This window comes from Octopus sinensis, linkage group LG2 (genome assembly GCF_006345805.1).
Source record: "Octopus sinensis linkage group LG2, ASM634580v1, whole genome shotgun sequence".
In the NCBI taxonomy this organism is placed as follows: domain Eukaryota; kingdom Metazoa; phylum Mollusca; class Cephalopoda; order Octopoda; family Octopodidae; genus Octopus; species Octopus sinensis.
In genome coordinates, this window is record NC_042998.1 from 195,343,147 (window position 1) to 195,355,095 (window position 11,949).

Below are 11,949 nucleotides of genomic sequence, written 5' to 3' on the forward strand. Positions count from 1 at the left end.
ATTACCTTCGTATTCTTTCAGAAAATCACATGAAATTGGCTAAAAAGTAATTTTTACTTTTAAAGAATCATCATTGTGTTTCATGTTTAAAAGACACTGCAAAGATATTCGACAAACGTATAATCCTGCTTCTATAAAACGTTGCTGAGTTACAGTAAAATATTTCCTCTGAGAGAGAAAGCATTTCTTTACTTCTGTGTCTGAAATGTGGAAGAGATAATTTTCTCTTTTAAATATACTTTGATAGATTTCCAAAGAGTATTTGCGGCATTTTTAAATATTGGCATTGATCACATTTAGAAGAAATATAAGAGAAGTGATATTTGTTTGGAATAAACTATAAAAACAAAAAGAAGAAAAATATCCATATATTTTGGTGAGAGAAGAAATATTTTTGAAAAGTTGTTGATCTGTACAACTTAAAGGTTCAGTTTTATTTTAGTGAAGAGATGTCGGAAGAATTAGGAAAATCATCATATGACTGTGACATCTGCAAAGAGTCATTCTTAGAAGAAAGTAAACTCAATCAACACAAACAAATTCATGCAGGGGAAGCACCATATCACTGTGATATCAGTGGTAAATCATTGTCTCACAGGAATAGCTTAACTCAACACAAACGTATTCATACAGGAGAGAAACCATATCACTGTGATATCTGTGGTAAATCATTCTCTAATGGCAGTCACTTAACTCGACACAAACGGGTTCATACAGGAGAGAAACCTTATCATTGTGATATCTGTGGTAAATCTTTCTCTGATGCAGGTAGCGTAACTAAGCACAAACGTATTCATACAGGGGAGAAACCATATCACTGTGATATCTGTGGTAAATCATTCTCTGATAGCAGTCACTTAACTCCACACAAACGGGTTCATACAGGAGAGAAACCTTATCATTGTGATATCTGTGGTAAATCCTTCACTTTAGGAAGTAACTTGACAATTCACAAACACATTCATACAGGGGAGAAACGATATCACTGTGATATCTGTGGTAAATCCTTCACTTCAGGAAGTAACTTGACATCTCACAAACACATTCATACAAGGAAGAAACCATATCACTGTGATATCAGTGGTAAATTATTGTCTCACAGGAATAGCTTAACTCAACACAAACGTATTCATACAGGAGAGAAACCATATCACTGTGATATCAGTGGTAAATCATTGTCTCACAGGAATAGCTTAACTCAACACAAACGTATTCATACAGGAGAGAAACCATATCACTGTGATATCTGTGGTAAATCATTCTCTAATGGCAGTCACTTAACTCGACACAAACGGGTTCATACAGGAGAGAAACCTTATCATTGTGATATCTGTGGTAAATCTTTCTCTGATGCAGGTAGCGTAACTAAGCACAAACGTATTCATACAGGGGAGAAACCATATCACTGTGATATCTGTGGTAAATCATTCTCTCAAAGCGGCAGCTTAACTAAGCACAATCGTATTCATACAGGCGAGAAACCATATCACTGTGATATCTGTGGTATATCATTCTCTGGAAACACTAACCTAACTATGCACAGACGTATTCATACTGGGGAGAAACCATATCACTGTGATATCTGTGGTAAATCATTCACTGCTTGCAGTCACTTAAGTAAACACACACGTATCCATACAGGAGAGAAACCATATACCTGTGATATCTGTGGAAAATCATTCTCTGATCACAGTCATTTAACTCGACACAAACGTATTCATACAGGTGAGAAACCATATTCCTGTGATATCTGTGGTAAATCATTCTCTCATAGCGGTCGCTTAACTACTCACAAATGGGTTCATACAGAGGAGAAACCATATACCTGTGATATCTGTGGAAAATCATTCTCTGATCACAGTCATTTAACTCAACACAAAAATATTCATACAGGGGAGAAACCATATCACTGTGATATCTGTGGTAAATCTTTCTCTCGTAGCGGTGGCTTAACTGAACACACACGTATCCATACAGGAGAGAAACCATATTCCTGTGATATCTGTGGTAAATCATTCTCTCATAGCGGTGGCTTAACTCAACACACACGTATCCATACAGGAGAGAAACCATATACCTGTGATATCTGTGGTAAATCATTCTCTCAGAACAGTGTCTTAAATAAACACAAACGTATTCATACAGGGGAGAAACCATATACCTGTGATATCTGTGGAACATCATTCTCTCGAAGCAGTAGCTTAACTAAACACAAGCGTGTTCATACAGGGGAGAAACCATATACCTGTGATATCTGTGGAAGATCATTCTCTCAGAACAGTGTCTTAAATAAACACAAACGTATTCATACAGGGGAGAAACCATATACCTGTGATATCTGTGGAACATCATTCTCTCGAAGCAGTAGCTTAACTAAACACAAGCGTGTTCATACAGGGTAGAAACCATACCCCTGTGATAGCTGTGGTAAGACATTCTCTGGAAAAAGTCACTTTACTATCCACAAATGCATTCACACTCAAGAAAAATCAATTCACAGTGATATCTGTGGCAAATCAGTTACACAAAATCATTTGTGATTTAAACAAGTCTTTCCTTGTGAAGTGCATCCCTAACACAGTGATATTTGTTGTATAACATTTCCTCAGAAGGACAAAGGACGTATCTCATAAAGACATCCACAGAATATAGGAACTATATGAATGTGACATCTATGGTAAATCTTTGACATGAAATCATCCATTTTTGAATCAAAAGAGCATTGACAGAGGACGGAAAACACATCACTGTGATGTTAACCCTGAATCATTCTTCCAAAATGGTGAATTGTTTGTACACAGTCCTATCAATATGAAAGATATAACTGTAACCTAAGCTATTTCTGATAACTCAATCTATGAAAATGATCAATTATTGAAATGTAAATGCATTCATACAGAAGACGAACCCCGATGATGATGATCCTCATCATTTAACATTCTCCTGTTCATGCTTCTGTGGATCAGATGGAATTCATTGATGGAGATTTTCTACATCTGGGTACCTTTCTTGTGACCAATCCTCACCTGTTTCCAAGCAAGGAAATATTTTCCCTGGTGAGACATATTTTACGCAAAGGACTGGAAATGAACAACTGCACAAGTATGACGGTCATGATGGCCCTTTACGAACATCACATAATATCTGGACAAGGGAACACACACACACACACACATATGTCTGAAGAATTTCTTATAGGAAATATCTTACATGTTTTCCCTACGTAAAAGTTTATAATTCCTATTAGGAAATGAAACACATGTAATGCTGAATAAATAATATCAAACTTTTCTCCGGTCTCCTTATGTGATTTGTAATTACCTTGCAAAAAATATTATCCAAACCTCCCACAAAAATAATGTACGTGTATATATGTAATCACAAGCTTGTTTGTTCAACTGGTGTATTTATGTAAGTTAGAGTAGTGGGGTGAGAGAGAGGGAAAAGTAAAGGAAGGTGGTCTTATAAGAATTCTACTTGTCATTACGTTACTTAGGTCGTCAGTAACACTTTCATGTGATTGGAGAGAAAGGATAAGGCCATGAGTGAGACGGGAAGAGTGAGAAGTGTGTATGACGTGAGGGGGACATATTTAGTTAAGGTTGTGATATAGAGGAGAGTAAGGAATATAATTTTAGAAGGTGGGTAATGTCCTGATGGAGAGGTTAAAGAAAGGTAGAGAGAGACAGATGATGGTGAATACAAAGTGAAAAGTAATGTTTTTTTTTTTATTTGAACTAAGTTTTTTTACAAATCCTACAAATTGAAATGTGTATTGACTCTCTGACCTATCACCTTGGCTTACAAGTTACCACTGATGTGGTTTTCAGAGTAAGCCATGTTACATTAAATTCTGACCCCATTATTTTACATATAAGGTAATTTTTTTCAGTATACACTTCTCGTGTTTTAGATAAGAAATTGTGCCTATGTAAATTTTAAAATGTAATTTTTTTCTGTTTATGAGAAAACTGGAAAAATATGAGCGAATATTTATTTTATAAGTGCTGTGTCTATAAAATTGTGCATAAAGGGTATTAAGTAATTACCGTATTCCAATTACCTTCGGTTTTCAGTGAATAGCAGATGAGCGACTATCTTTTGATGCAGACACAATACAGGCTCCACTTTAGAGTGTTTTGGTTCCAGGAATAACCCAATCCATTGCCTCACTAGACACCGAGGCCATGACTAGTGACCGGGACCTTTTGTTTTTGGATAATGGATAACTCTTTTACTTGTTTCAGTCAGTTGACTGCGGCCATGCTGGAGCACCACCTTTAGTCGAAAAAATCGACCCCGGGACTTATTCTTTGTAAGCCTAGTACTTATTCTATCAGTCTATTTTGCCGAACCGCTAAGTGACGGGGACGTAAACACACCAGCATCGGTTGTCAAGCAATGCTAGGGGGACAAACACAAACACACAAACATATACACACACACATACATATATATATACGTATATACGACAGGCTTCTTTCAGTTTCCGTCTACCATATCCACTCACAAGGCATTGGTCGGCCCGAGGCTATAGCAGAAGACACTTGCCCAAGATGCCATGCAGTGGGACTGAACTCGGAACCATGTGGTTCGTAAGCAAGCTACTTACCACACAGCCACTCCTGCGCCTATAAACAGCTAAAAGATTATATAAATATATATTTATAAAATTAAAGACTTAAATCTGTAAGAGATGCAAAGCAAAAAGAAAAGAATTCAATTAAGGATGCATCTGATGAAAGAATATTGGATTCAAAAACATACGACATGAAAATGATAACAATGAAGACTATAAGGAATATGAGGGAGTTAGGGTGAATCCTTTCTATTAGACAATGGCCGGGCATTGTCTTGTTGGAAGACTAATGCTTTTCTGTTGGTAATCTCCAGCCGCAGTTCTTTGATATATTTTGGTTCGAATTAGCCAGTTGATGACAGAACACATCAGAATGAATGGTCTGGTTTTACGGGAGAAGGTCATATTAATGCCTTTATGATTCCACCAAACACAAAGGACGGGTTTGTTGCCATGGATATTCATCTTTGGTTGCTTGGGGGATATTTCTGCAAACTCCAGGATCAGTTTTGCACAACATTAAGCATGCAATCCATTTTTCGTCTCCAGTCAGAAGTCGTTCCAAAAAAGGGCATGCTTTCTTTCCATTTCAAAAGCATGTCCCAAATGGAATACTGGTCCCAGCAATTCTTATCTGAGAGTTTCAAGCACCCATATATTAAAGCAAAGAGTAAGATAGAAAGAGGAACAGAGAGAAGCGTACATGATATGTGATAGAGGGGAATATAATATTTATTGCATCGTTAAAAAAGTTAGTTGAAGTTGATGATATAGAGAAGTTAGCAATATAATTTTAGCAGAGTGGTGATGTTCTGATGGTGAGATTTGAGGCACAAAGAGAGAGAGAGAGATGATGGTTGTGGTGGAGGAAATGGTGATGGACAGTGCATAGTTAAAAGTAATTTGTTTTTAATTGAACAAAGTTTTTTTTATATTACGTATTTGCAGAATCGTATGAAGTAACCTGTAAAAAGTCCAAAATCTCAATAATTTGACATTTCACACCCCTTTTTTACATGAACAAAATGACAGCTTCCAAATATTGTTTTCTTAATGGGTAAGAATGATCAAACTTTAAACCACAGTGTGACACATTCATATCTGTGTGAATACGCAGGTATACGTAAGTAGAATACATCCCCACTTTTGGCACTATTTTGTTAGTGACAGTATGAACTGTGTCTAAAGTTTATATGTATCACTACGCTGAATGTAGTCCAGTTCGTGTAACATGAAAAGGTAATTAAACACGTAAAAGAATAACTATGCTTCGTATTGAGTTGTTTATCCCATTAGAACGAAATAAAACATAACATGGTGGCAGCGGTGGGATAATTAATCGGAAAATGTTTTTTAGGCAATTAAAACCAATGGTATATTTTGATTTTAAAAAACGTAAATATTTTCTCTTTTTATTCATGATAAAGTTTTTTCAAAATAAATGAAAAGACAAGTAACTAATTCTGCTCGATTACAAAGCAGAGGCAGAATAATCTCACGGTTTCTGCTGCAGGATTGCCACCTCGCGCTGACAATCCATTAGAGTAAGGGAGACTGCTATATTTGTCTTCACTGCCAAAAGACCCTTTTTTTTTTTTCAAAAAAAAGGGATGTTACACGTTCATATATATGCGTGGGTGTGTGGAATACGTCCCTTCTTTTGGCACTATTTTATAAGTATTACTACGTTGTGTCTAAAGTTATACCGGTGTCGCTGCGCGGAATGTAGTCCAGTTCGTGTAACATGAAAAAGTAATTAAACACGTAAAAGAATAACTATGCTTCGTATTGAGTTGTTTATCCCATTAGAAGAAAACAACACATAACAGTGATGAAGCCGAATATTGAAGAAATCTCTTTCACAAAATCCCAAATCTATTAAAGTAGAGCCGCAATTCTTTAAAGACTGGAGTTAGTTCCCTTGAACTTTCATCTGCGTTTTGAGAAGTTTGCTGCCTTTTGTTGAGAGAGTTAGATTTTTTGCTCATCGTTGTTTGTGTTGGTTGTTGATTGAACGGTGCCCGTTGTGTAACGGTGGTTTTCGCCCTGCGGGGCGGAGAATTCTGTGTTTGAAATTGTTGTTGCCTTCGAGGTGGTTTTTGAAACATTTTTGAGAAATGGATTTCGACTTGGCGTCGAGGAATGATTTTCCCGCGATGGTGAATTGGGGGACACTGAAGTGGCAAAACGGTCTTTTTCGGCCGCGGTGGGCGGAACCATGATGGACGTTGAATCCAGGATCGAACAGCTGTTCGAATTTGGGAACTTTGTAAAGGTGGAGGGAGGCGAAATCGAGCTTGTGCCGCCGCAGGCGAAGGTGCAAGAGGCAGAGGAGGAACAGTTGTATACAAGGTGTATAGCTGCAAGGAGGGGAAAATTATGGACGTTAGAAGCGAGATGGTCGAGGAGTGCTTGTCCCCGGTGTGGGACGGGATTCGCCGTGTCGTTCGAGGTGCTCGCAGTGCTGCTGTTGAATCACATTTTGACTCGGCTGAGGTGGCAGGAGAGGTGTCATCTGTGACCCTGAAAAATGATGATATCATGTTGCTGCCCTCGTGTATGGGGGTGGGGAGCGGCTGAGCTGCTGGTGGAGGACGTACCGAGAGGGTGTGATATAGTGTGGGTGGCAGCGGCGGTCCTGCGCAATGTTGAGCGGGAGGTTTCGATTCTGCGGATGAGAGGGAGGGAGGAGGTGCGCTGGAGGGGACGGACGCTGGAGCTCCTCGTTCAGGCGGAGAACAAGATGTTGGAGAGCCTGCCCGATGGGATGTTTGATGAGGATGGAGCGTCCATGGGAGTGTCAGTGGAGGGGCGCAGACCTAGGTGTTTTGAGTGGCGAGAGGGGTCACGTCCGCTCGAGCTGCTTAAAGGAGAGGAAAGACAACGAGGCCCCTCCTCAAGGTGCTTCAAGCACTGAAGGGGAGAGGGCGGAGGGGGAGAGCAGGACGACGACGGGCAGGGAAGCAGAGGCGGATGGATTGCACACGGGTGACACAGAGGAAAGAAGGATAACACCCTGGACTCCCCTCCCCAAACAAGGAAAAAATCAGCAAGCACCGCAGACATACACACAAAGCAAATTCCCCAGCCCTACCCCCACGGCACTGTATTCATTGGAAAATAGTTCGCCAAGCCCCTCCCCATAAAACAAGATGTGAAAAAGTCTTTAAAAAAAAATGATAATATCATTGCATTTGATGAAAAAAACGAGAGGGTATATAAATACTTTAAATTTTCCAAATTTAAACTATTTAGCAAGGCTACAGACATAAAAGCAACCACTCGCTTCGCAAAAATAAAGGAAGACGAGTGGAAGGAGGAAATACTACAAGAACATCTAAAGAATAGACTGATAAGAGACGTAACAAAGGAAGTACTGGAGGGTAAACTTGTTATAACCCCGGCAACCACACCTACCCAGAGCCCGGTGGCAACGCCGGTTAAGAGCCCTGCAGCTACGACCACAAGGGAGGAAGAAGGGGAAGCGGGCAGATTTAAACTGTCATGCTCCCTTTCTCAACCGTAAGTTCATTTATTTTTTCTCTCACCGACAATGGCTAAGCTGGGTTGTGTGAATGTACGTGGAATGGGGACGAAATGGAAACAAATTTGTTTCCTGAACGACCTCACGACACATGGAGTGGACATAGCTATTGCAACCGAGTCCAAGATGAACGAGGCCCAAGCGTTCTCGCCTCTTCTAAATGGGTTCGAGAAATTTATTTCTCCTAGCCGAGGAAGAGGCAGGCATGGCAGTCCTTATCAGGAAGAGCTTGGACTTGCAGGTAAGTACTGTCTTTCTGGACCCAGAAGGCAGGCTGGTTGTTCTGGATGTGACCCACGTAAGTAAACAGTCCTTCAGGTTGGTAGCTGGGAAGTAACTCGGATGAGATCGGAGGTGGGAGGACGGTTACTGTTATGCGGATGACGTCACCCTCATCGTGTCCAATGAGGCCCAGCTACCTTGTGTGGAAGAGGCTATCAGAGGATACGAGGCGGTGGCAGGAGCAAAGGTTAACAAGGACAAGTCGGTTGGCTTGCGCCTCGGCACCTGGAGGAGCAAGTCGATATCGTCCAGTGTCGTGGGACACTGGACGGATGGCCCTGTTAAGTTGCTAGGAGTTTGGTTTGGACCAGACTCCCAAACGGAGAGGAACTGGAGTGAGGTGACGAGCAAGGTGGAGGCCATAGTACGGACCTGGTCCGGAAGGTTTCTGTCCTTGAAAGGAAGGGTGGAGGTGGTACAGATGTTCATTGCATCTGTAATCACTTACCGCCTGACCGTTGTCCCTTGCCCCGATTTATGGCTTAGCAAGTTGGAGCGAATCCTTTTCCGCTTTTTGTGGAAGGGAGGAAAGCCACTTGTGAGGCGCTCCGTTTGCTGCCAGGAACCGTTAAAGGGTGGGTTAGGAATGCCTGGTTGATGATGCGCAGACATGCGTTGAGGCTGAAGCATCTCTGGCACCACCTGGAGGGTGATAAGGTGTGGAGTCCGCTGGCAGGGGAATTTTTCCCGAGACCGGCCTCCTTAGAGAATTTTAAACCCGGTCGCATCAAAAGATGGAAACTGACTTTATGGCAAAAGGAGTGCCGACACGCACTCACGCTGATCCACAAGGCGGGCAAGGCCGGCTGCGGAAATACCACCTCGGTATTTTATAGAAGGCTGGTAGAGGCAAAGAACGACGACGTCCTAGGAGGGGCTCTGGGGTTTGACGAAGACCAGCTTACCAACCTGTTTAAAAAGACTTTCAGGACGGGGTATTTGGATAATTTCCAAAGATCCCTGGCCTGGCAGTGCTATAGGAATGCTTTACCTGTTCGCGAGAAGTTATCGCGGCACGGAATTTCAGTGCCACCGACGTGTCCAAGGTGCGAGTTGGACGATGAAACCGTCCAGCACGCTTTTGTACACTGTCGGAAGTTGTCCGACTTGATAAGTTACGCAGAACACGTGTTATCGCATCTGGGACGAGTACAGCTGTCGGCTGAGTCTATGATTAAGATGATACCGCCAACTGGACTCTCGAAGGAAGGTGAGGCATGTTTTCACTGCACGGTTGCAGTAGTAAAAGAATGCATGTGGCGTACAAGAATGGAAGGAGTCGCGATAGGATCCTTTGTCTCGGGCCCCGGCTTGCTCACTTACTTCAGATATCATCTGAAGAGCAAAATGGGGCTGGAAAAGAGGATCTTACCACGGGGTGTGTATGAGAAAAGATGGAAGGAAGTGGGTTAAAAGGTGGGTGTCAGAAACCCAGCTTAACTATGGAGGGAGGAGATGAAAAAAAAGCTGCGGGGCCTTATAAATTGCCGGGGTTTAAAACTTCGGTAAGATCGAAAGTTTATGTAATGTTATAATATTCTATTGGTCATGTAAAGGACAATTTACAGACGAATTTTTATAATGAATAATCCAAATGTTATGGAAAATTTTTAATCGAACCTCTTAACTGTTTTTTGCATGTATGTCCTGTATTTGTCCTTCTATGTAACGATTGTATAATCATAATAAAGAAATACGGAGTTAGTTCCCGTTGTTCTTCCTCATTAAGAGTATTTCTTGTTCTTGTTTCCCACGCACCTTGATTGCTTGATCAGTTCCACTTGACAACTGATATTTAAGAGAAAATCCAATCAAATATATACAAGTGATTGGTAATTAACTGTCTAAAGAAACAGATACCCCATTTACGATTATGTGGACCTGAAAAATATAATTAACGTTTGTTGTAGAAATCTAGAAATTCTCTTGAAGCTGTCGTTGTCCACTCAGACTCCAGTTCTCACGTCTTCCTCCTTCACTCTTTCTCTCCATATCTATTACTATGTAAGTATTTATTTAAACATTTCTATTATATATGTGTCGTATTATGTACATTTATTTGTTTCGATGTGTTGAGAAAGTTAAAAGGAAAAAAAAAAAAATCTCACTAAGACGAAATTATACGAAAGGCTGTAATTTTAATACTTTTATTGTGTTGTCGTTTTCTTTTAGACATTTCATTGCACTTTTGGTTATTTTCTAAATTATTTGTAAAAACGTCGGATCAATCCCTTGTTTAGATAACATTTATCTTTCTTTCTAACGTGTAAATTCGACAATTTCGTTAAATGCGGTAAAATTACGATGTAATTTGTTAGAAATGGGGAATGTATAAAAATACGAGTGTGCACTTGAAATACTGAAACGAAAAGCAAATATCGCATCGAGAGGAAATGGAAAAGCTTTTATTTGAAACATAGGAAGTCTTTATTTCTGGTGGTTCTTCTGCATCATTAAAAGTTAGAATTAATATGGTTTTCTAATTTATTTAATTTTTGTGTGTGTGTAGTGCTGCTTTAAGCACCTAATATAATCCCTCGTCACATATTTTTATTTGCGGGAATTTTCAGAAATTTCTGCGTACGAGAATTCGTTTGGTCAGGCAACCAAAAAAGAAAAAAATGAAGTGTGATTTATGAGCTATTTAGCTGTTATTTTTCGCACATCTCACGACCAGTATGGTAATAATTCTCTGCTTAAGTTCCTCTGGGCTTGCAGGAAGAGGGGAGACATAGACTAGGCCCTCCCTGAGAAAGAAATGGCAAGGTGTCAGCTCAGTGAACGTGGCGGTCATTTCAACAGCACATTGCCTTCTTCAGGACGCGCCAAACTCTTTGGAGGAATCTGGCTTTCATTCTCCACATCAACCAATAATTTTTCCTACATTAAAATTTCCCACAAAGATTTTGATGCTGTTAGTGAGACATCAATATTATTTACTGACATTTATTCATCTTTTATGCTCAGCAAAATATTAACGTTGAGCTAACCTTATATATATATATATGTATTTGTATATATGGCTCCCATGCAGGTAGCATGTAAAAAGTACCATTTGAGCATGATTGATGCTAGTGCCGCCTGACTTGCACCCGTGCCGGTGGCACGTTAAAAGGCACCATTCAAGCATAGTCGATACCAATGCTACCTGACTGGCTCCGTGGCACATATAAAAGGCAACCGCTACACACTCAAACAGCATCCAGCTGTAGAAATCTTGCCTGATAAGATTGAAACCTTGTTCAACCTCATGGCTTGCCAGTCCTCAGTCAAACCTCACAACCCATGCCAGCGTGGAAAGCAGATGTTAAACGATGATGATGAAGGTAGGGAAAGAGCAATATCTATTTTAGCAAACAAAGATACAAGACTGCAATGAAAACATCAGAAATCTAGTGTCATTTATATGTATATTGGTGTGTGTGTATGTGGAAGTGTGTCTATGACAGACTTTATATTCCAGGAGTTTGGTATTATAATAGATGTGTCTCCTCTATGATATAAACATTTTGGTAATGCAGAAATTGGATAAATTTAATAGTAC

The 11,949-nt window shown here is 40.2% G+C and overlaps 1 protein-coding gene across 1 annotated transcript in view; it reads left to right on the forward strand.

Moving 5' to 3' along the window:
• The first annotated feature begins 449 nt into the window (after nt 1-449).
• LOC118762166 (zinc finger protein 91-like) overlaps nt 450-11,949 on the forward strand; it is a 50,272-nt gene continuing 38,772 nt past the window's right edge. Inside the window, exons 1-2 of the mRNA XM_036500649.1 lie at nt 450-747; nt 1,000-1,473. Coding sequence (XP_036356542.1) covers nt 450-747; nt 1,000-1,473 — 772 coding nt within the window. The remainder of the gene's footprint in view (nt 748-999; nt 1,474-11,949) is intronic.